Source organism: Macrobrachium rosenbergii, chromosome 8 (genome assembly GCF_040412425.1).
Source record: "Macrobrachium rosenbergii isolate ZJJX-2024 chromosome 8, ASM4041242v1, whole genome shotgun sequence".
Lineage (NCBI taxonomy): Eukaryota > Metazoa > Arthropoda > Malacostraca > Decapoda > Palaemonidae > Macrobrachium > Macrobrachium rosenbergii.
The window spans coordinates 69,683,506-69,711,002 of NC_089748.1; the positions used below are offsets into that span (position 1 = coordinate 69,683,506).

The window sequence follows — 27,497 nt, forward strand, 5'->3', positions numbered from 1 at the left end:
ATATACATGTATATATATTATATATATATATATATATATATATATATATATATATATATATATATATATATATATATATATTATACATATATATATAAATCACAAAATCACTTTCTTGAAAATTTCTACTTTTCAAAGTCTAGCTTTCACTCACCTTCTTAGCCTTGATTTTGTGTTTCTTTTAGGCGTTCATTCATTGCTGCATTGTATGTTTTTATTTATCTATGGTATTTGTATGTATGTATATTATTTTTATATATATTTAGTAAATATTCCTATATATATATTTGTGACTTTTGTATGTTTTATATCAAGAACAAATTCTAGCAAAGAAGATGCACATATTCAAACTTTATTTAAATAAACTTGTTACATACGAGAGACATGGCTTCATCATCCTGAGTAAAATATATATATATAACATCAATATATATATAATAATATAATATACTCAGTAAAATCTTTATCGTTAGGTTATTTATAACTTTAAAATTGTGACTTGAAAATCTATATTTTACCGTTAATGATTTTCACTCAGTCCTTTGTGGATTTTGATTTTAATTGTGGTTATTTTTGTATTTTAGCATGATGATGAAGCCATGTTTGAAACGTTGGCTGTAAATAAGTAATATGTATCACCTATATATTTATACGTCGTCCTATTTGTTCTACGTATCCGTCTTGCTAGAAGTCAAAATTTTTCCTGTATATATAAATATATATATACATATATATATATATATATATATATATATAAATATATATATATATATATATATATATATATATATATATATATATATATATATATATATATATACATTTTACAGTTATTCGTTTCCACACATTTTCTTTACTCCTATTTTTATCCCTACTCCTCCTTGTTGTTTCCTTGCTCACTTGAACCCCTTCACAATCCAGAATTCGTTAGAGAGCGCTTTCCAGTCCTTAGAGGTCATGTTGTAGTCAAAACTCGCAGATGAGCCAATCTCAGGATATTAACAACTTAAGGCAGACATGGGCAAAACTGTTGCACTTGAGGCTTCCCGCTTCATGACCAACCTAGTTATCTGCTGTCTCATTCCTTTTAATGTAATGCAATCTGGACCCAATCTGCATGCTTCTTTTGTTACAGGAATAACCTGGTTTGACCAAGTTGAGACACCCAGCCATTTTTGAACTGACCCAATTATCAATCTTTCTTGGGCCATCTTGGCGAAGACATGTGACTTCATATGCAACCATCCTATGTCTTTATTTTCATGTTTCTCTCTTTTTAAAAGGAGATAATGGACTTACATATTTTTTAAGATGACAAAATCATTATTTTGTTATTGCATACACCACATGGGACATACAGTACGCAGACTGTGAACTAACTGCCCCAGGTTTAGCAAGCCATTTGGGAAAATTAATATACGGCTTATTTTGATGTATTTTTTTCATTTGGATATATAGTTAACCACTGGCATATTAAAATAATGAAAGGAAAAAACATCTGGCAACGCAAGATACCGCTAGTCTCTGCTTATGGGTCAGAATCCAGAGGCCCTTAACACGCCTCTTGTACTCTTTCACACCTTATCCCAACTGGGGCAAAACCAGTTTTATCTAAACTACCCAAAAACCACGACGGCATTATTGTTCAGCTGTAATCTAGCGTAGCTTGCGCATTTTCGTAAATACAGAGTATAATCTAGACTTGCGTTGTTTACCTAACATCCTTTTTTGATTGAACTAGTTTATCCCCGGATTTTCCTTCGCGTCTAATAACAAAAGGTGAAGTTTTCCACTACGTATATATCACATCGAAAGGATCACATATTACTTTGTTAGCAGAGTCCTGCAAACTGAAAGTTTTGACCTGTCTGCACATGCTTCTTGGAAGGATTCCGGAGCTTTTATAGATCTTCCTCCATCCAAATTCACCCGATACGGTCGTCTGATTCCTGGGTTTCACAGGGCGGACACTCTGTGAGAAGAAAATTTCCTCGCAACTGCTACATTCAGCCTTTAACTGACTGATCAGTGATGAAATTCATGTGCAGAATACTTCCACAATCTCAGGTGTTTCATCTGCTTGCAGACTTCAGTCAGCCATTAAGTAATTGGTGCCACAATGGGAGTAACTGATACTGTATGGGCATGATGCCTTGAAAAGTGCCAATGGCTGGAAATACTAATAAACCGTGCCCCAAGGTACAGGAGTACCTTGGTGTGCGGAAGTGCACTTTTAAATAGTGGAGGAGTCTCTTCCACTGAGGCTAATTGCAGACTCTCTTTTATTCATAAAGAGGTTTGAAGGTTTTTATAAGAAAATGATGGAAAGGAAAAGGTGTTGGATGTTTTTTGAGTTAGTTACTGACTTCCCTATCAGAAATTTGCCAATAACGATGAAGGAGAGAGAAAGAGAGAATATATGTATGTATGTATGTATGCATAATAAATAAATAATAAATATATATAATATATATATATATATACTATATATATATATATATATATATATATTTATGTATATTGATATATTTTTATTTGCATATGTATATATATACATACACACACACACACACACACATATATATATATATATATATATATATATATATATATATATATATATATATAAACATATATATATATAGATTATTTATTTTTGCAACTGTACAATAAACAATAATTTTCAGAATCTTATTACAGTAGAGTGTAAGTAAAACAAACTTTTTAATCTTTTTATAGATGTAAATATATCTGCATTCCTTCATTTCCCATCACCTCGCACGAACTGAAAGATTCCCCTTCTCTTTGCAGGTAATTGTCGCACTCATCCGCATGTTTTCGGATCATTCCAACCAAGGTCGATCCAACCATCACTACTACCCGTGAGTACAGCAGTACCAGTAAAAGCAGCAGGAGTAGTTGTAGTTGTTATGGTAGTAATGGCTGTAGGAATTGTTTTGATTTTAGACTAGCAGAGACTTGTTCTCAAGCTTGATCTATGAGTGCTTGGTGGTTCAGTGTTTTAAGGTAAGACTTCAAGTAAATGATTGAAGTTCTCATTATCTTAATCGTGTTATACACTTTCTCTCTCTCTCTCTCTCTTTCTCTCTCTCTCTCCTGTATACGGGATGCTGTTGTTGATTATACTCAGCTGTAGTTTGATTTTTCTTTAGAATACAACGTATGATTATGATTCAGTAATAATGTTGATAACTTATAGGGAACTAAATATCCCTTTTAATATAATTATTTTTCCAAGTGAGAATACCAACCATTGGCCTGGATTTTTAAATGTCAAAAATACGTAACCCCTGATTCTTTCTGTTCCTCTAACACTCACTGTTAAGTTGATGAAAATACACAATAGTATTAATTAAATGTAAAGATAAACTGTTCGTTTTTATTAACAGTTTGTATAACAAGAACTTTCATTTAGAACCGTGACAGTTTAGTGTGTTCGAGGAAAGCGGTAGTTCATAAACATGTAGCTTTAATTGGAGACCCAGTATGGAATCCCGTAAACGCTATGTGCTTCTAAACGACTTCGTCCTGAAATGCGTCAGAAGCGTTTTCCTGAAGCGTATATCAGCTTTATTCTGAATATCCTAAAACTGGGTCATACGCATATATTTGATAACATCAACTTAATTTTAGAGAATTGGGATATGAAATGGTCGTTGGTGCAAATGTTTCATCATCACGTTTCCAGACCTAAGTTAATAACACTTTTACTTTATGTCTTCGTTTACTTACATTCATTAGATGACTGTTCATAAATTTCATAATATCAAATTTCATTGAATCTTGTGATATTTCCATATTTTTTTTATATTTGACGTACGTGTTTCGTGAACACCTACGGACTAGGCATACGTTGAGAACAGAAATCCTTATTACATTCATCCGTTAGTGACCCCTGGCAGTTAAAACTAGGGTCAGTATCCGAGTTAAAGGAGGATATCATAATGAAGCAGGATGCTTTAAAACCAAATTTAAATAATCTCATACAGGTATCTGTATACATTTGTTACTTAGAAGAAAACTGCAACCCCTCTAAACTGCGTTAAAAGGATTGGCACCATATTCCTGGCGATGGAAGATCTTCTTAAAGCCTAATTATATTTTTCTCCCGTGCTTCCGCCAGGCCCAGACCATATTGATACTAAGCACGTGGAGGGCCTCGGATGACTTTAGCACTGGAAGTAGGTGAACAAATACTCGATATGAGTATTGAATATTCTCCACCTACTTTTCTTTTCATACAGCCAAACTCGACCATAATCATTATGTTATCGTTTTATAAACTGGAAGCTGCATTTTGAAAACAATATGATTAAAAAGTTCCGCATTTTTCATGCACTTCCCCCTAACGCCAAAAAACAATGGTTATAAGGTTAGGGAAAATAAAAACATACATAACTTTAGGAATGGGTCCGTGTCTAAAACATATCGTTTTGAAATACGTATTCCCCAAAGGCTTCAGCAACATAACAGTTTTTAAGATATGCTTTTAAAAGTTGAGTTAAAATGGTGCTATAAAAATCAGGTACTTCTATTCTACTCTACTTTTCAGACATACCAACAATTGGACCTTTTTTTATATTTCGGTTTTTAAATATAATTAGCTTTTTTTTATGCTGAATATGGTGATGATTTATGACACTAATTATGGTAGTAATTATTACATTTCTATTCATTACGTCCTGAAGACAAATCTCTAGAAAACCTCTGGAAACAAATCTCCCGGAGAAAGAAAATGGCAATAGAAAAGCTGAAAAGCTTACAAGTACACACTTCTTTATTCTCACTTCGGGAATAATGATGGACATGTAGGAACTGGAAATCAATGGTATCATTGTTTATGCAGCTGCTATTGTTCTGTAGAGAGGTAGCTTTGTCTCATACATTCCCTCTCTCTCTCTCTCTCTCTCTCTCTCTCTCTCTCTCTCTCTCTCTCTCTCTCTCTCTCTCTCATTCGTTTTCAGAAAATTACGTGGACAATGTATTTTCAAATCTAATAGTATTTTACAATTCCCTGCCTGTGAACAAAGAATTTGTCCTCTAGAAGAACATTTTCCCAAAGTCGGAAGAAACCAAAGATTTCTTAGAATAAAATCTTTTACAGAATTTCATAAAAATAAAGTTTTGCCGCGTTGGGTATAGTTTTTTCTCATTTAGGTTTCCCATCACAAAAAGAAGAAAGATATCCAAACCAGATTCTCTATTTATAAGCTGAATTCTCGAACGCCAAAGATTTTTAGTCCTAATGAAGAATGCAACAGCTACGAGTGGCGGAAAAGATGGAACAGTGGCCAAAAAGTAAAGGACGGGTATAGAGGAGAAGCGAATCGCAATACAGCAGAAAATATTTACATCGATCCATTTGCTCTTTGATTTTCTCAATGAAAGTTAGCGAAAATTATCAAGGGTTTCGTGAAACTTCAAGAATTTCTTGGGAGTTTAATGAGTTTTTACAGGCCCATCTCAATCTTTAGCCACGGGATGAGTCAGCAGTATAACTTGGGTTCGTTTCATTAGCCATTTGTAAAAGTTTTCCATTTTCATATCTTCGTTTATTCAGAAGTGGTTTCATTCACGAAAAACAGTACTTTCTCGACGAAGATTTTCAAAGTCATTAAGGTCAGACCCGTTATAACATTCGTGAAGGAACAAAGAACTGAAAAAGGTGAAACATAACGTAACGTAAAGGAGAGCATTAGCACCTTTCTCAGCGTTCAGAACATCAGCCCTTCCCTTATAGAACCCTAAACCTGACAAGGCATATGTGAATTACAGATTTCGAATGTGCAGATAAGAATCTCCTTGAGGAGTTATTCAGGGAATTTGAGCCTGTGAATTGCCTACCGGCGATTGAATACGTCACCGTTTCTCAGCTGCCTATTGAAAAGAAGCGAGAAGGAGGCGTTGGTTGGAATGGCGCAAAGCTGGAATTCCCAGTGAATGAATATAATATATATATATATTTATATATATATATATATATATATATATATATATATATATGTGTGTGTGTGTGTGTATGTATATGTATGTATATATATACATATATATATATAGATATATATATATATATATATATATATATATATATATATATATATATATATATATATATATATACATCATTCCCATTTGCAATTCCAGCCTTTCCCCTATTCCAACCAACACCTTCTCGCCTCTTTTCCCTTAGGCTTAGGAGGGCGTTAACCTTCCTCTTCTTTTAGGGTGAGGTTGCTAGCCCAAGGATTTTTCCAGTTTAGAAGCGACCCAGCATATCTTCTAGCCATCAGGTACAACATTCATTGCTTAGGTCAAAAGAAGAACAAAAAATCTTTTAGGAAACGGACACAGGCGGTTTCCCAACCCTGGGGTTGAGCCCTGGTCTTTTACTTCGTGAGGTAACGTTGAAACCACTGAACCATAGAGGTCCGTTTTACATTTAATTATAAACACATTATACATACATACATACATACAGATACACACACGCATATATATACATATATCTATGTATATATTTATATACATATGTATATGTATGTACATATATGTCTATATATTCATATGTATATATACATATACACATGTATATGTAGTATATATATATATATATATATATATATATATATATATATATATATATATATCGAGATAGAGAGAGAACTCATTACGAGTGAGAAAACAGAAATGATAAAAGTTAATGCAAATCCGTGTGTGTCAGATTGTAAGTGAGCCAGCGAAAGACATTATTGGATGACAAAATATGACAGAAACCTCAGTGCAGGTGCTAGAGACGCATGAAAGAGAGAGAGAGAGAGAGAGAGAGAGAGAGAGAGAGAGAGAGAGAGAGAGAGAGAGAGAGAGAAGAAAAAGGAAAGGAAGAAGGAAAAGTCAGGTGGGCCTTCCAATGAGATGAGGGAAATTAGAGGGGAACTAATGGGCTGTGAGTGTGGTGTATGAGGGGGACGGGAAGGGGGTCAGGGGAAAGGGGGGACTCTCCCGGAGCTTCTGCTTGTTTTAAGTGGAGTGGATGCACATCAGGTCACAGGGGAAGTGGCTTCGAGTGGAAAGGAAAGTTGACTAAAATGGAAAGAATGAGGGAAACAAACATGGTCGAAGCCGAGAGAGAGAGAGAGAGAGAGAGAGAGAGAGAGAGAGAGAGAGAGAGAGAGAGAGAGAGATACTTTTGCCGTTACAACAAAAGCCATTCCTCACACGGGTCCTCGTAAAAAGCTCCATATGCTGATTGCACAACCAAAATAAAAAGAAAATACTTTCCTGCAGAGCACAGTTCTGTGTTATAGCACTGAAATTTGCATAGCTTAAAAATGTACGTTACTGGGATTTTATTAAAAAGCTGTCTCTTTTAGCTGGCATATATTGGAATATTTATGAGTTTTTTATCGCTTTACTCTTCGGTTGATGTCTATATAACCATTACACTGTTTTCATACTGGCTTAGTTTACGTTGCATAGTCAAAACATACAATTTCTACTTCATATGCGTTGCTTTTATTTAGTCCTTTGCTTCAGTGAAGGTCGGGTTAATATATTTTTCACGCTACAGCAAAGAATCTTAACTAGTCCAACAAAATTTAATGCTTTTTACGTAATCGCTCTTCGCTGCCTCGTCAGCAACCTGCGGAAAAGGCCAACTCTTCACGTCGATCGGATTATGTCATACTCAAGGTCCATCAGAACACTCCAGAAAGCGCCAAACGCAAAACGCGAACATAGCACAAGCTGTTTCGAATTTGCCAAGAATTCTAGACAAGAATTTCTCCGGTTTATTATGAATATATGATTTTTTTTTTTGCAGATTACTTCCGACGCCTGCAGAGTTCTAGTGATAAAGCCTTGTCTCGAATTTTCGTTTCCTTCGTTTTAGGTTTTATTATCTTAGCTTTCGCTATTATCCATTTTTATTCATTATATTTCTTTGAATATCTTCAGCATGAGCTCTAACAGTCACAGCATTTCTAGATTTATTTGCCTGAATGAGTTGTTTCTTAAATGAACACTGAATGAACATTACAGATAAAGATGAACATGATCTTATAAATAATACAAGTAGCATAAAAAAATCTATGGTTTTATATAGTTTTCATATTATTTTTTACATACTTTTAACAATATTCAACCGCATTTTCTTTTCATTTTGGAGGGCGCTTTTTGGGTACGCTGATGTATATACATACAAAATCATTCAAACAAAAATAGTACGAACAAACAAAGTAGATGCAACGACATGTATCCCCCTACAGGTACTACTAATTAAGGCAACGAAGACGAAGGCAGGAGGGTGCTATGTCAAATAAATGTGCTCTCTCTCTCTCTCTCTCTCTCTCTCTCTCTCTCTCTCTCTCTCTCTCTCTCTCTCTCGTTGTCGTAAAAAAGTTTTACCATAAGTGAATCAATACTGCATTTTAGGAACGACAACCGGGATCCTATGAACTATGAATACATACGTACTTACATTCATATATATATATATATATATATATATATATATATATATATATATATATATATATATATATATATATATATATGATATAATGGAAATTATTCCTTCAGTGTTTACAATAAAAATTTACCACGTTTGAAGTTATTTCTTCAAAAGTTACTGTGGTAAAAAGAATCCTGCTGTGACTCCTGAAAGAAAATCCCCAAATAAAAAACAACTTCGGTTATAGTTTTAATAAGGAAAGTATTGCATTTAACTGTTTCTTCTGTAATTCTTACGAGGGGTAAATTATTAAAATTATTTATTCCTAGATTCCAACAAGAAATTTTATTCAGTTCAGATGTGATTTCTGTGAGTAGATCAACAGAAAAAGAGGACAACTACGCATTATACTCCAACTTGCGTAATTACCAGAGCAAGTGGCGTCACAAGGTGTTGTCTTTCCCAGCAAGAACAACCACACATGCAGAATTAACGGAGGTGGACCGTCTTATCAAATGAGTGTTCCTGAGCAAAGCTGTGATTTCAGAAATTCATACTTTACTTTCCGCTAGTCTGTAATTGCACGCTTATCCTATATATATACCCTCTTTTTAGTTTTCTGTAAAAGAAAACTATTGAGGTGGCTACTTTATCTGTCCGTCCGCACTTTTTCTGTCCGCCCTCAGAACTTAAAAACTACTGAGGCTAGAGGGCTGCAGATTGGTATGTTGATCATCCACCCTGCAATCATCAAACATACCAAATTGCAGCCCTCTACACGCAATAGTTTTTTCTTTATTTAAGGTTAAAGTTAGCCATGATCGTGCGTCTGGCACCGCTATTGGTGCCAACAACAGATGCCACCACCGGGCCGTGGGTGAAAGTTTCATAGGCAACGACTGAGAGTTTAATGAGCCGGGGCTGAGAGTTTCATACAGGATTATACGCTGTACACAAAACTCGATTGCGCCGAAGAAACTTCGCCGCATTTTTTACTTGTTTCAATTTGCTAATGATATAATGAGATGGTTTTTACAGGCCCACAAGTTCCATGACTAATATTAAAAACTTGGAAGCTTTTTCAAAATCACTATAGACATTTCATTGGAAATATTTGGCTGCGTAGAAAAATATCGAAAGAGTAATATTATTAGCGGGTTTCTTTACGTCCGTAAAGATTATATAACCTTTATATGAAAGGACACCTTTATTGTCGATGGAAGTATGTAGATGAAGTGTGTCACTTGATGACTTTGTACAAGAACTTTCTTTGAAGGCTCAGAGTGACGCTTCACCGAAAAGCTCGTTAGTGTCAATCTACAATGAGAGTTTTGTTTGAAGATTAGTTAGTACAAATTACTTATATGAAATTCCTTTACAATAGAAATAGAGAACAAAAATCAGTCAAAACATAACTCAGAGCTGTAGCTGTTAGTGTTTATCACGAGATATCGTCCTTACTTCATTAAGTTTTTCATTCTCAGATTTCTCACTTATATGCCCATGTATTTATTTTACTTGTAGTGACACGAACTCAAACATAGGTTATTAGTAGCATTCACGACTGAGTGATTAAAATACCATAGCAAAATGCCCTTTTACGAATAGAAGATAATATTACAACGAGTGGCAAACTGACCAAAACAGGAAAGACAGTGAAGAGAATATTAATATATCATCTTTCGGAGAAAAATATAAAAAACTAACAAAGAAAGTAAGATAGAGTCCATGATCAGCCTATCTTTTCGCTTTCATTTTTTCTTTTTTCTTTTTGACTGGCAAAAGCAATGCTCCGGTCGCTCCCACTATTCTCATCTGATACGATTTCCCCTCACCTCTCCCTGCGGCCCTCTGTGTCGTTGGCCCACTTCCAGGAATGCTAATTTAAAGGTCGCGCTGTCGGAGATCTTATTATACCATATATATATATATATATATATATATATATATATATATATATATATATATATATATATATATATATATATATATATATATACACACACATATGTATAAGTATACATATATATACTATATATACATATATATACGTATATATACATATCTATCTACCTATCTATCTATATATATATATATATATATATATATATATATATATATATATATATATATATATATATATATATATATATAAATTATATATATACAGTATATATATAACTTTCTTTTCCTTGTGAGCTAAGGATGAGGCTGTGGTAGCCGGGTTTGGGTGACATAGCTCTCGGCTCCAGTTAGCTCGTTTTGCTCTCATCCTAATTCTCCAACCAAGTCCACCCAACTATAAACTGGTACCGACGTAATCGGGCGCTGAGAACAAGGGCGTAGGACTAGCACCCGGATCGCTAAAGACTTCATGTGAAACTGGAAGACTACTGTAGTCTTTTCTCTTTGGAGCAGCTGTCTGCAGAGGGCGTTAATCTTTAGGTTCTCCGCAACTCTTTACGCATGATTTAGATTGGCTTCATGCCTTTTTCAATCGCTGATTGACTACATGGTACATAATACACTGGTGAGTTCAGCAAAGGCACATTTGATTTATTATAAAGCGGTTATAGATTTACATCACCCGTTGGGATCGATCTCTGATCTCCCGCTAGTGAAGCGAGGTTGACAACAACTGGATCATACACCCACAAGCACTAATACATGTGTCTGTGAGTGTATGTGTATATATATACATATATATATATATATATATATATATATATATATATAATATTTATAATATTTATTATTTACACTATATACATTATAAATATATAAACAGTATTTACATATATACAGTATATATATGTATATATTTATATATATATATATTATATATTTATATATATATATATATATATATATATATATATATATATATATATATATATATATACATAAATATATGTACACACACACATATATATATATATATATAAATATATTTATATATACATATATGTGTATTTATATATATATATATATATATATATATAATATACATATAGAAAAGTAAACATAATATATATATATATATAATACGTATATATGAATGGATGTATGTGATTCATGTGTATGTCACTATGTCAATTCTTGTCACCTTGCCCCAACTGCCGCAGATAGATTTCGCGCCCTACAGCCTGTCCCTCGGGGACATTGATCAAGATTGTTACCTGCTGAGTCAGGTGTAAAATATCACTTACCTGGGGATGATGGCAATGAACTCTGGACATTTGGTGATTTTTATGTTCCTTTTACAGAAGTTTTTTTTATAACATTTATTTTTGGTGGTGAATATATGTGATATATATAATCTTTAAAATACTTAGACCAATTTAAGATAAATTATTATTTTTGTCATTTAATCCTTTTTTTTATTAGAGAAAAATTACGAATATTTTTTTTATTTTCTTCATTTTATTTTTTTCAAACACGCTTTTTCAACTTTAAATCGTACCTTTCTGAGAAACCTATTCCCCCGTAGACAGAAGTTTCCTTAACGACGCTCCTATGAGGTGCACGTGACGAGAATATAAAGGGCAAGGTAGCTTTGTCTTTTCTTTGATTCTCACTTGTCACTTCACACGCGCATATATTTACGTATGCACACGGACGTAAGCACACGAACACAAACATACGCACATGAGTTCAAACTGACAACCACACAAACACACACATATATATATGTGTGTGTGTGTGTGTGTGGTGTATGTGTTTGCTTTTCTACTTCCGGATTACAGGTATCTTACTTCCTGTACATGTGTTGTGACCATCATTAAAAAAACTGTCAAACTCAGGGTAACTACAAATATTTAATGATATACTGAGAACTAAAGACACATCTTCAATTCTCCAAAACGACCACTTGGGAAACCGACAGAAAACAGTCTGATTTTCTTACCAAGTCTTACATGTTACAATTCTTTTGCACAGAGACGAAGAAAATATAAGAGCATAGGCTACAGTGGTGCCTGGTAATTGTAAGCAATAAGAAAAGCAGAGGAATGCTTCTGTTTGCAAGTGGATACTTCTCTTTGCTCGCGTTTGCAAGGTCAAGCCTTGACCTGCACTCCTGTGGCAGAACAAGTAGTGGATGGGTGAGTACCAACGCCAGCCGAGGTCTCGGAAGGGCCCGGGTTAGCTAGCACCCTCGTCTCCAGAGACTTGCCGAGAACCAGAAGGCTCTACCCAAGGTCCTTCAAATACACTCTGAGTATATTTGGAGGACCTTGGCTCTACCCATCTGCCGCCGAGAAGTCTAAAAAGGTTTATTGTAGAAAAAATATTTACAAACTCCTTTCCCCTGAAGTGGGGATGAGTCAACGAGAAGCTACCCTCCAGGCTATCAGCAAGTATTTTTGACATCAGGTTGCTAGCCATATACCCTGCTCCACTGACTCTCAAGTGGCGCAGGTGATCACGGCGCCTGGCATATTCTGATACCCCTTCAACTCCCTCAACTAAAATATTGACTAGCTCCACCTTTATATATACACATATGTTTGTTTACATGATAATGGGATTACACTTTAGAAATCTATGGGCACATGCAATATTAATTTTGTTTATTATGAATGAGCCTCGGTAATTATAAAATACATAAAGACCATTTTACATATCCAAATTACACACACACACATACACATGTCCACTGTTATATGTACACTTATATGTTTACATGAAAATGGGATTAGACTTCAGAGAGCTATGCCCACATGTAAAGTTAGTTTTGTTTACTATGAATGAGCCTCGGTAATTATACAATACATGAATAACCATTTTACTTATAAATACCCATAATATACACACATATTATATATATATATATATATATATATATATATATATATATATATATATATATATATATATATATATATATATTTCATATGAACACAGGGCCTTTTAGAAAATATTCACTTTTTATCGCGTATGAGTCACAGTAATCCGAAAGTACACAAATCCAATTACTTTTTCGACATGAAATAGTATTTGCTTTATAAACATTCATTATATCTGGCATAGCAATCATTTCCCCGCCCTTTCAGAAAAAAAAAATGAAAGCATACTTTTGTGTCGAGCACGCTACCAGAATATTTAAATGGTAAAAATATCAATCAAAACAATTCTGCAATTATCGAGAACCTTCGGCCATTATGGAAACAGAATTATTTAATAATGGAATAGGTGGTTTTAAAGTAGAGTCAATAAAAATGATATGAGGAACTCTACATGAAATGCAGTAATTGCTAAACAAAAATCTAAAAATTAGTAAATAAGAGATGGATATACATCAAAGAGAAAAGTTACCTATGGAAAAAAACACATTTAATTTCAGGTATTTAAAAATCTCTCAGAATCCTAATTTTTAAAATTGCAACAACAAAAAATGAACGAAAACTGCCCTTCACAAATAATCAGCCCATTAACAGATAACTAAAATCTGTAGTTTTTTTTTTTAATGTCTTCAATCATTACAATGATAAGGAGAAAAATCTTGTCAATGTTTTTCTGCCAGTTCCAATCACAAATTGTAATTTCCACAAAAAGGGTAATTTAATGTATCGATTCAAAATAGCGATAGTTGGTATGAAGGTGCTGTACATGTGGCTATGCCAGGGATCTCTTGATGACAGTGGCAATTAAATTGCGTGTTTGCCTTTGTCTTTTTTTAATGTAGTCAAGTGCTGCCTCTTTTTCATCGTCTCTAATGAATAAGCTAATACACTGGATGATATCAACTTAAGCTCTTTACCTTTTTTTATCTTTTTCTTTCACTAACCCTGCTTTGGTTCTCTAGGCATGATAGAGTAAGCCTACAGTTTTGTATTTCTAGCTTCCTAACACCATTGTCGTATTACTGTTAAATTCTTTAGCTCATTCTGATGTAGATGAATTTAGTAAAGTTATCTTCATAGAATACCACGCATCCATCTGTATTCATAATTGAGGTACATACATGTCTTATCTTATTACAAAGAAACTTTTTTTCTTTTTCATCTTTTATCGTAGTATAATTCTTTGATTTGGTTGTAAAAGCCCTTGTCTACAACGTAGCCAACTGCGACAGCAACAGAAGCGTGTCCTTCAAGAGGCGGTAGCGGTAAAAGCCGCACAATATATCGTCTTTAGGAAATGAATTTCATTGATTATGTGCCATTTTAATGTGGCAACATCGGTGGCAGTAAAACATGTCCTTTTCCCGTACCGTTTCGTTCGGAAATTCAGTTATTGGATTTTTTCATTTTTGCACAGTTCTTAATTTAGTCTGGTAAATGTAAGTTTATATGAATACATAATCATATGTGGTAAGGTCTACGTGTTTACTGAGCGATGCTCGAAGTTGTTTTAAGAAGTGTCTTAAGCCTTTATTAACTGGATCATTTGTTTTCCATAACATGGTAGTGTCATTTTTATCCAAAATATTATTCTATTATTCTCACTCCCTACTGCATTTACAGAGCAGTAAAACATTTAAGGACAGGAGGATTCTTTGACTACCAGATGAAATATCATAGTACAAACATCATATGAAGTCCTGTCTTATGAATTCACTATTATACATGTATTATATTTTTTAAATACATAACTGAATGTTTCCACAGTGTGATAAGTTTTTACTCTTATGAAAATGATTTCATTTGCAATGCCGGTCATATATTTTTGCAATTCTATTGCCGCAATTAATGTATGTTTAGACAGATAACCGAAACTATTAGACACAGGAAGATAGATAGATGTTTAGGTTTGCTAACTTGAGGAAGATGTTCAGCATTGTATAAAATCAATACATGTGCGTAATATGCATATATATATATATATATATATATATATATATATATATATATATATATATATATATGTGTGTGTGTGTGTGTGTGTGTGTGTGTGTGTGTGTGTATGTATGTATGTACATATATACATGTGTTTTTTACCTATTTACATTTTCCCTCTTGGATGGATGGCTTTATGATGTGCTATCCTCCTGGTTCTTAACAAGTATTCTGGGGTGAAGTTGATATTCCCATGATCTTAGCCACTCTGTTTATTTACTAGGTAACTGAGTCAACAGCAATACATTGGAACTTTGGGGAATAGACCTAAATCTTTTCTTTCTTGCCCAGGATCTAATTTGGGGCTACCTTTGCTCAGCGTATATATGTATGTATGTATGTATGTATATATATATATATATGTGTGTGTGTGTGTGTATATATATGTATATATGTGTGGGTGTGTGTGTATACTGTACAACATGAGTGAATGGTTAAATAGACAACAAATCAGTGACTGTCTACAGAAAGCTGTAAAGTAATTCATGAATACCTGATTGCACACAATGCATACAGGTAATTCACGCTTGCCTATATGTGTGCATGTGTATACACTGCCAGACAGGCGTGTGTGTATCCGTCCAGTGTATGTCTAACGCAGTCACCGAACTTCAAGCACCAATCAATACGAGGAGGTCTGTTAACACACCGGCTGTTCTGACGGCCGGTAAATATTGTATCTCCTCTTCTTGGCAGTTTTCCATGTCATCAATTGTGTTGACTTTGCCAACAGATTAATAGAGACGCCTCTCGGCCTCGATTTTATGATGGAGGCTCTGTGTTGACGCTCTCTCTTCACGAGAGATTGGTCATCGGCTCTGCGTCTTTGGCGCTTTTACTGAATTGAGGAAGTCTTTGGAATATGCTTCTGTTGGCCCTGAGTTAATGTGATGCAGAAGTTAGGAGCACAAACTGCTACTAAAGAAGGAGGCAGTCAAAGGAGAAGAAGAGGCTTTGGAGCTGTATTTAGTGAGGAAGGAGAATTGGCGAAATTGGAATATGCTTCTGTTGGCCTTGAGTTAATGAGATGCAGAAGTTAAGAGCACAAACTGCTACTAAAGAAGGAGCCAGTTAAGGTAAGGGAGAAGAAGAAGATTTGAGTCGTGTTTAGTGAAAAAGGAGAATTGGTGAAGAAGGAAAAGTAGGAGAGTCAATTAGCAAGGACGTAAGAGGAGATTCTTTTAGAGAAATGCTTTAATGGTGTTTGCTGTTTACATCCATGCAACATCAGGTTTTGGTGTATCGAAACTTAAGTTTTTACATATTCTCTTAGTCACTGTCTTAAGAATACGTTGCTTGTGGAGCCAGATTCCTCAATTACGAGTTTTCTGAAACTTAATAAAAAAATAAAAGTTAAAAAATAAAGTTTTATAGTAAGTCAATATATTGTTTACTGAAGTCCCAATTATTTTGACTGTATGTATGAAATGAAAAAAAAACACTAAACACAAACATTACTTGAAAGTAGGCCATATTTTTCCTAAACTGCTCACAACAGAAATGTTACAGGTGAGCCGTAAGTATTCTTAATGTCTTTATTATTAAAAAAAATATTGAGAGATATCATACTTTGAATATAAACTTGTAATGACGACGAATCTCAACAGTAACATTTTACAGCTGCGTTGGGCTAATGCAAAGCATGTCATCATTAATAGGAACCGTAAAAGAAGGGTAGATAGACTTAATCTTATAATTCCCCAGAATTGTAGCAACTTTTTATATGCACGTGAGAGGAGCGTTTGAGATTTAAATACTACAATTCCCCGAAGAAAATGTAAAAAAGTAATTCCAAGCCTCTTTCGTCTTTTGATCGAGGCGCCTCTGAGGGAGCTGCTCCGCCAATATAATATTTCGAAACTCAGCATAAAACGACCGATGTCACAAGAGACGCCAAGACGCATTAATTAAAAAATTATGAGGGCCCAATTGATTGCGCCTTTTATCCTCACCCCGACATGGATAATGACCAACGATTTGGCTGAAATAGTGATATTCGATATCTGGCACTGTCACTAAATATCATGAAATATACGTTTATATTCTAGACAGCCTGTTCGGAGATTATGGTCTAATATTTAAGTTAGATGTTTCTTCTCTGAAGTAAATAAATAAATACATAAATAAATAAATAAATGAAAAGAGTATTCAAAAGCATTAACTTAATAATTAATCAAATTAATGGTTCGGACATTACATGTATGACGTTTCAAGAATTTCAGCTAAATCTCTGTGACTTATTTAGCTTTCATTGTTGTTGAGTTGTTGTTTCTTTAAACTCCAAGGCACCACAACTTAAACATTAAAGCGAATGTCTCATGATATATTTTTGAACGACGTTTTCATATAAACAAAAAGCTTTAACAGAGTCTCTAGCGATAATAATCACGAAATCCCGCTTTATCACCACTCTTTGAGTTCTGAAGGGGGTATTATCTGAAATCCTCAAGTGACCCAAGCTATTAAGGTCTCTTGTGGTATCAGTGGAAGGCAGCCAGCCAGCAAGAGCTGCTGCAAGATAAGTCTCAGGAAGGAAGAATTTGCAGATGACTCATAGTGGTTTCCGTCGGTTCTTTTCTTACCCTAAGACTCCTGAACATTTCATGTTTGTAACACTGTCTTGTTTGGTCACTATTTTAACCTAGCAAAGTATCATTTAACATGATTTCCATTACTTTAAATTGTAAATTCTACATACCTTATACACATACACACACGCATATATATATATATATATATATATATATATATATATATATATATATATATATATATATATATATATGTGTGTGTGTGTGTGTGTGTGTTTTTGTGTGTTTGGTGTGTACCTTGTGAGAGTGTAAGTGCGTGTGTGTGTGTGTGTGTGTGTGTGTCAGGGTGAGTAGATTGGTCTGAACTGTAGACACGGTTTTCCAGTGTCACTTCCAAATTTCTAATAATATTCAACCCGTTCACTTCTATTGTGGATGTTTGTATCTGTTATTAGTTTCTTTATTATTTAGTTAACGCAGTTATCAGAGAATCGTGTATCAAAAGATGAATCAGCAAACTGTGTCCCTGTAAACAAAGATTCGTCGAATAAAACTTTCCATTTGATTGGATTTATTAATTTGTTTTTCCATTTCCGAATGGCGGCGCGTTGACCGTGAGGCCATATATTCCATCACGGTTCCAGAATTGCTTAAACCGTTTTTGAATTCAATGCTCTGGTGACGTCACATCTGGAAACCCTTGTCCAATTTGCTCAGTCGTTATCGGCGGCGGAATATCACTGAGGGGTGAGCGGGGTGAAGAGCAAACTGCTCTCATTTCAGATAAGTGAAAACTTTAATGCTGACCTTCCACGTGTAATGTGGCCCCTTAATGTCTTGCTTTTGTGTGGCCCTGGTAATTGTGGGCGATATTTTGGAGGCATATGTTGACTCGAAGGGGTTTCATACGGCCGGAATGCCATCACGCTTGACCCATTATCCCTCCCCTTCGTCCCATTTGTGCCCATTATGTGATCGTACCAGTGGGGAGTTCGGGCGTCAGGTTCAGCTCCTGAAGGGGTCAGTCTTGCCCTTCTTTCGCTTCCCAGACACCCCTTATCTCTCCCTCTCACCCCTCTCTCTCCTCTCTCTCTCTCTCTCTCTCTCTCTCTCTCTCTTCCGTTGTGTGTTCTAAAAGGAGGGGAGGCCAAGTGATTGTGATGACATCACCATCTTTAGAATGGAAATGGGGAGTAACTGAGACCTAAACGAAGACTGATAGTGGAAGGAAATTTAGGGGTGCGTCAGATGGTGTCGTCTCTAAATTAAACAATAAAAACAATAAAATTTAGTTTAAAATCCAGTAAGAAATCTATTTTTTTTTACGAGAATAGCATTCAGAAAGGCCTTTGATTCATGAACACTAATTATCTTGTCCGACCTTCAGAATTTTAGCAAGCACTATAGTGTAGTAACCAGCAGTTTGTCATAAATGAGATCCCTATAAAAGAAGCGTTAGTATCCTGCAAGATGTGCGTGCAATTTATGAACTACTGTACAGAAACAAAGATGATCATTATTTCTCCTTTTCCTCAGACATTACTTCGTTCTAGTAGTGTAATCTGCTAAAAAATCTATGGAATCTGCCCAGATGTCGAACCTTCCGTTAACGCTTTTTTTTTTCTTTTTTGACGGCGTTTACAAGATTCCAAAGGCTTAAGCAGTGCAGTGTTCCGGAAAGTGCTACTTAGGCCTGACAAACGTGTTGTAAACAAAGCTGCCATAATCCCTGAGAAAAGCGGCGTCATCCTTCGCAGGATGCAGCAGTTATAGGCCTTTGTAGCTATGGAATTCTATCGTTCCCTCATTATTTTATAACACCGCAGTTCTCGCACTAAGTAGTTGTGGTTTTACTTCAAGTTACTGTATTTAGCAAAAGACAAGTTATCCAAGTTAACCAAAAACCCGGTTTTAAGGCTTTTTATTTCACTATTCAATGATTTGGTTGAATACGAAGAGTTTCTTTTACCGAAAAATAAAAAAGTATCATTTTCTTTTGTTGTCTTATATATTAAAAAACCAAAGGCAACGAATAAATCAAACAAACAAACGGGTAAGAGAGGAAAATACAGCGTATTTGCAGGCATCGTCGTGTGAAATATCAAGAAGTACTGACCGCTTTCCCAACTGCTTATCCAGCGACTTTTGGCAACTCCCTCAGCAGCGCCAGGAACTTCAAAAGTTTTACGTAATGAAAGAAGAGGGAAGTGGCGCCCTAAAGAATTTTAATGTAACAAAGTTTTAGAATAGGTAAAGTGCTCCTCTGCAGTGAGAGATGCATACTCCTATTATTCCCGCTCTTTTCACACAGCATCTCCATAATCTGGAGTTCACAAAAGCGAAATGCACTCCCGAGAAAAAAAAAGAAAAGAAAAAGACAGCCCGACTGAACACACGGAGGCGCATTACTTCCGCAATACGTAACACCTAGTTCTATACAACGGAAGCTCAGAAAAAAAAATCTTAAAGTAACGCTGTCATTCGCGAACAAAAGGAGGATTGTTGGAGACGAATGCGTTTAAGATCAGAAGTTAAAGGAGATCGCTCAATTGCCTCCTTGCTTCACATCGCTAGATATTTTGACGTGGCTGTCGTGGTTTCTGAAACCCCGTCTAGTCATTTCCATTTCGGGTTCGAGTCGTGGAATGCGCGAACCCTCTGGGACTCGGGTTGTCATGGGGAATGGCGTGACTGAAATGTACCATTATAAAGAAAATTACATATATATATGAATTGATTTCATTTCATTTCTGTATAAACTTTAATTCTAATTCGGCATTTTTGCGAGAATCTCTCTTTAAAATGAAAAAAGTATTGGGCTCTTTAAAAGGTTGTTACTAAGCATTTAAATAACGGGAGCTAGATTCCATAAAATGAGAGTTCTCGCCACCTACTAACAGTTCTCTCTCTCTCTCTCTCTCTCTCTCTCTCTCTCACACACACACACACACATATATATATATAGCGTGTGTGCATGAGAGAGAGAGAGAGAGAGAGAGAGAGGAGAGGCATTTAAAATTTACAATCGTATATATGCATGCACACACATTTTTGTGTGCAATTGTTTACATGAAAACAGTCCAGCGACAACTTTTCCAGGTCCTACGGAATCGTCGCCTTTTCCTTTTGGTAAAGAAAGTTGGATTGAGAGGGAGTTACGTATTCCGTTCCAGGGTATTAATGATGACATTCCATTTGTGTCATGGAGACCATCGCATCAGAGGAAACTCGCTTTATCTCGCCATTGATTCTTTGCCCGTTCTTTCAGCCTTTATCTTGAGGTGTATATTATATCTTTTTCATGGGACGATTTTCTTGCGGGATTGGCAACGTGCCGAGAACTCTCCTTTCATCGTATATGGATTAGAGGCTTCTAATCATCCGTTTTCTTGTTCGCTTAGGAAGAAAAAAAGTTATATTTATAGTTTTTTTCCTCTCTCTCATGTTCCTTCTCTCTCCTTCTTCTTCTTTTTCCTCTTCTAGTAGGATGAAAAGGTCGATTTCAAAGCGGTAGTTCAATTTCTTTTTCATTTATAGTGAACATCTCTCCATATTCTATGATGTGGAGTAAATGTGCCAACTCATTTTCCTTGTATGAACCCGCTCCTTTTTCCCCACTTGAAGGAAAGATAGGAAATAAAAAAAAAAAAGAGGAAAACCGTGGCTATTTCTCCGGGCCCAGAGGAAAATCCGTGTTAATGGAAGCTGACAGGCAGTGACACATCTTCGCGCCCGAATCGTTCTCGTTTGGCCGCAATCACTTTCGGGCTTCGAGGTACGCACAGTCGGCTTCCTGCGCGGATATATGAGCATATAAACACTCAGATTTAAAGCCCGCTTTCATTATGCAACGTTGAAATCCTCGGCTTCCCGCACGTACCAAATGGGGAAAGTTACGTCGTCAGGGAGGTTGGGAAAACTTTTCGACTTCACTAGCGATCATCTCCGTGCGCGGTGCATTATTTGTTTATTGCAGTTCTCATCTGCAGCTTGCGACTTCTAGGTTATCAAGGGACTTGAATAAGTTGAGGTAAAAATGATAAAGGGACATTTGATTAACTAAAGTATGCGCATTTAGTTTCTACTTTTAGATAAACTATTCTCCGTCGGCTACAATTTGAAAGGGAAGCACCAGGTTTTCTTGAATTCGTTAATTTCCTTATTAGCAAATGATCTTAAACAACTGTTTTTCGATCTAGAGAAATAGTTTACTTTGTGTTATATTATTATTTTTACTACATTCTTGGTTTTTATATCCATAGAAAAAACATAGAAAACGGTAACATAATTTATTGATTCGACGGAAATTACTGTTATAAAACCGTTCTAAACATCAAAAGTGTCGAAATCTACATATTCATGATAGACGATTCAAACTGCTGGTAACCGAGTAGGTGAAACTTGAAGAAAAGACTCACTGAATATTAATACTAAAAACAATTTCATTTTGGAAACTTAGACTGTCACCTTAATCCGCACAGCTGACAGCCGTTTACCGGTAACCATAACTCTTCAGGGTGCAAAAGCGAAGTTCCCAGAAGCACTCGAGGAACAAAGAGAGGGGAAACTGTAACGCAAGAACAAAAGACAAACGCCCCCTCCTGTAAATAGGAGGAACAGGCGATATTTGGCCAACAGACTTGATTATCCACCAGGTTTTAACGAGTTCCAGAGGTCCTGGTGGGGCGTTTACAAGGGGAATCTTCGAGGATGATTTGATTTCTTTGGGTTCTCGAAAACATCCGCAACCATATAGGCGTCGTCTGTCTGCAACCCCCCAAGAGTCGTTCATCTGCAGTTTCGTCTGTGACCCTGTAGAAATAATAGCTGTGAGATCCAATATAAGTCCACCATCTGTAACCTTAACTGGCATCATTTATTCGTATCGAAATAAAAGCCATCATTCTTCGACGCTTTAGAAGCCATCGAAGTCCTCCTCCTACAGCGCTCTAAAGGGCTTACATCTGCAACCCCGTACAAATTATCCATCCATAATTTCTCAAATATCTTACACCCGAAATCCTATAAAAATCTGATATTTGCAAGTCTACAAGGTTTCTCTATTTTCAACCTCAAAGAAGTACTCTGCGTACAGTTATCGAAATTGTTATAAATAAACGTATAAACGCCTACAGGAGCTTTCACAGGCAGTTCAAAATTCCCAACTTCAACTCTTTATACGCCTTGTAGTCACAGAACTCCTCCATCTAAAACTTTCAGAAAGTTAAGCACATGAAAATTTGAAAAAACCTTCCCCATGGAACTCTAGAAGTTCGCCCTCAGCAAGCATGTAGAAATCAAGTAATTTGTTAGATTTATGCAAACTTTTTTTCTGCAACTTTGCGGAAACCTTCATTTGCTACCAGTCTTGAAGCTCTATATCACCTTCCGGGTAGATGGCATCCAATTTTTCCCAAATGAAGCTTTATTTATCCCCACAGAAGTCTTATATATATATATATATATATATATATATATATATATATATATATATATATATATATATATATATATATATATATATATATATATATATTATTGTGTGTATGTATATATGTATATATACATATACATACATATATATGCAGATATATATTTATATACATATAAATATATATCACCCACAGCCCATTCTCTCTCTCACCTACACCTGTAAATAAGCCGTGTCCATACAACCTGAAGTTCATTCGGCTGGCAAGAAAAAAAGGTTCCGAATCACGTACAATACACAAAATCTCTGACAAGGGTTAATATCTATTTCAAATGAAGTTCTATATGCATTTAGAGATTAAAGTTTAATATTTTAGGGATTAGAGATTAAACATTAATAGTGTAGCATTTTTCATCACTCCCGAAGTCCTTAGAGATGTATTAACGCTTACAATATCGATGGGTTGACTATAATTTGACTCAGAGGAAACAAACAGAACCAAAGCCAAACCAAAAAGATGTAACTCGGCAGCCAGTCGTTAGAGTCCAGGATTCCCATAATGAGACAGTGAGGCCCAATAACGCTTGTCACTAATTCTCCCTGACAGGACGCGGTCCTTGACCCTTTCACCCTGATGGAAGCTGCTTTTTCTGGGTGTGTCCCTTGTCTTGAAACAACAAAAAAATGGACGAAGATTTCAGAGTGTATTTGGAATTCTTACATGTATATCTTTTTTTTATATATATTTAATCATGCCCTGTTTATTTAATGTTCTCCCTTGCTATTCATCACTGTTTTCTATTCTGTTATTTTTGTTTCATTAAACCTTCGAATAAACTCAAACCCAATTAACAAGAAGAAAATTATACTGGCATGAAGAATTTATATTATACGTGTCCTAATCTCATTCTATATCTGTAAGGAAAAATTCCCGTTTCAAACCAAGTTGTAATATTTCACTTGCGTGGAGCTCAACCAGACCAACAACTAAACCTTCCGATGTTAACTTAAGGTCAAAGACAAAGTGAGAAGGATGATCAAGAAACCCTTTAATGAAGGAAGCTCTGGTGTCCTAGGTTATTGATCTCTCCATTAACGACACCGAAAGCAGAGTGCTGCGGCCTGCATCCGAGTGCATGTTTTTGAACATACAAACAAATTCGCAAAACTGGGAGATCGCAATAAAAACAAAAACTGTTCCCGTCAAACAAGTGAAAGGTTTTGCAGCTTTCGAACAGAGCTCCTTGTAAATCTAAAACCCATTTGAGTCACATGAATTCTTTTAAAAACTGGTTGGACGTTTCACTCTTGATAAAAGCTTTGTACAATAGCCACGTGAAGTTAGATAATAATTTCCTCAGCGGTATTTAATCTGTTTCCCCAGGTTGCTTAAAAACATTTCTATATATATATATATATATATATATATATATATATATATATATACACACAAATATATATATATATATATATATATATATATATATATATATATATATATATATATATATATATATATATATATGTATACACAAACATACACCCACCCACATATATACACACACACACACACACACACACACACACACACACACATATATATATATATATATATATATATATATATATATATATATATATATATATATATATATATATATCAATCACCCTGTACCTACGGAATTAATGACGAATCCTGTGTGCAGACAACTTCCGCAACATGAGCATCGGCAAGGGTGTCAAAAATCCTAAACATACCTTTTAATTTTAATTTTAATGCCCTTCCACTACATTTCCACTTCCACATAATTCCACAGCTTTTTAAAGGTCTTCCTTTCCCATTCCCAGCCAATACTTAGGAGTCATACACTCTTTTCGCTAACTTATCCTCTTCCATTCTCTCCATACAGCAAACACATCTCAAGGAAACCTAATCTATTTTGAAAGGCTACATTGCCTATATTTTACCACTTTCTTGTATCTCTTCATTTGTGCCTTTCCATCCTTTTTACTTCACAAATATTGTGCAAACAGTTTATCTCAATAAATTCAACTTTCTTTAACTTCATTCATATTCAGTATCCACAATTCCCTTCCATTAGATATTTCTCTTCTCATTCGGATATTTTACAGATACAAACCTTGCTTCCTTGGTCCTATTCTGGGACACCTCTTCTCACTTCATCATCGGTTCCATGCACTCCCGAATACCTTCCACAGCTACCTCCTTCATTTTTTCACTGCTCATAGAAATACTTTTCGTTCCTCCTTCCAGGTTCCAATAAACCCTCATGGCCGCACTCATGAGCATAATTAATGTCAACCTTTTCCCCTTTCAAACTCATCCCCTAGATTCTGGAACTTCTCTTGACTCTCCCTATCAAAAGTGTAATATCTTCAAGTACAAACAAATCTACACGCCATGCAAAACTTTTTTCACTCTGTCATTTTCCCCCTATATTCCCTTCTCTGACTTCCTTCATCATTCCAGCCAAAGAAATAACAAATAGTCATGAAGACAGCAATTCTCTGAGACCCACTATCACACCAAACTTCTGCATAAGCTAAAACATACTTCACCCTTACCATGGAAACTTTTAATCGGTCTCAGCAAATTTAGTTCTACGCCATGCCTGTTCAGCATCAATCAAAAGTCACCATTAACTGTTTCTAGCTCCATGTGTCACTTGTAGCTTTTGTGGTTTACATCAAACTTTGCGCTCACACTTGATTCACTCTCAAGCTATTGCTGGTCTTCCCCCATCAGTCCTTCTGAGACCTGTCTTACTTCCTCAATCAAAATACCATCCGCTTCATACTAAATTGCGTAATGTCCCATCAGCTCTATCACCTGTAGCCTCATACAAGAAAACAGTTTCTCCTCTCACTTACTCCTTCGGACCCTTTTATTCATCCAGACATACCCTGCACAGCACAGTTAGCTGCTTAATAACACTTGCCACACCGCACTGCAATATCTCACTTATAGTCATATTAAGCTCTCAGATGACTTCTCTGCGTAATTAAGCATTCTTAAATTTACTCTTCTCCTTCCACTCTTGCATAACTGAGCATTGCCTCTCTTCTGTCTTGCACTCTCAACATCTCTTCAAAATGCTCACTCCCCCTACTCAGGACTGCAATCTCTCTCTCTCTCTCTGCATCTGCTCATTGCAATTTCTATTTGCTTTTTAAAATTTCTCTCAGAAGTTACTTCATAAAAGAATTGCTTAATTTTTCCTCTAAAACATTCACTCAGATTCGCCAAATTTCTAGCATACCCAAAACTCTTCTTTACTCACATGCTCCTTTACTACCTTATATATATATGAGTGTATGTATAAAAAAATATATATATATATATATATGTAAGTGTGTGTGTGTGTGTGTTTATAAAAATATATACATATTACATTTACATATGTATGTGTGTGTGAATGAAAGAAAAACTGATAAAATAAAAAAAACTTGTGAACAGACAGACAGACATACAGACAGGCAGGCAGAATGGAAGGGAGAGGGGGGCCTCGACTAAAAGACCTCCTTCCATTTCGAGGATAAGGGCGCAAACATGCCTCTAAATGTAACCTGGTGGTTGGTGAATCCCTCGGGGAGCACATGGCGGAGGGAAGCAAAAGGCCACTTCTTCTTATTTCCATTTCCTCTCTCCTCCCATCAATGCCTTCTTGTTTGTCCTCTAAACACTTTGGGGGAAAACGCCTCTCTTGTTTTAGACTGAGCCTAATGTGATGGACGATCATAATTCGGTTTTCTCTCCGTCAGGAAGGGGGGGTGTCCACAGGATGAGGAGAGGTCCGGTGGACACGCCGTTCTGCTGCCTTTTGTCTGTTTCTCTTTCCCCTCTGCTTCTCCCTACTTCTCTTTACACAATTTAAATGCGTTGTTTGCGAGAATTTCTTCTCTTTACAGAAGAAGAGCTACGATTTCTGTCTTCATTTTGTCATTTTCACGAATGCAACATTATGGATTTAAAGAAACAGAATAAATAATTTTTACAAATATATTTTTTCTAATCAAAACTGATTTGAAAGACGTATTCTGTTACTGTTTTCTAAAGCTAAGACGAAATCTTGGAAGTCGGAAGTGAAAGCAGTTCTGCTTTAAAAAGAATTAAGCTAGGCATTACAACGAACAAGAAAAATGAGATAATTCTGTGGAAACTTGTCAACCTATGTTATCGATAATTCTGTAAAGCATCCCATAAA

At 35.5% G+C, this 27,497-nt stretch overlaps 1 protein-coding gene across 3 annotated transcripts in view; it reads left to right on the top strand.

Moving 5' to 3' along the window:
• The window catches only part of Nrt (Neurotactin), a 185,100-nt gene that overhangs the window by 75,549 nt on the left and 82,054 nt on the right, over positions 1–27,497 (top strand). For 2 of the 3 annotated variants that reach the window (XM_067107939.1, XM_067107940.1), the window contains exon 2: positions 2,812–2,882. The exons of the other annotated variant lie outside the window; for it this stretch is intronic. In XM_067107939.1, coding sequence (XP_066964040.1) covers positions 2,833–2,882 — 50 coding nt within the window. In that variant the 5' untranslated portion in view covers positions 2,812–2,832. The remainder of the gene's footprint in view (positions 1–2,811; positions 2,883–27,497) is intronic. 3 annotated transcript variants of the gene reach the window in all.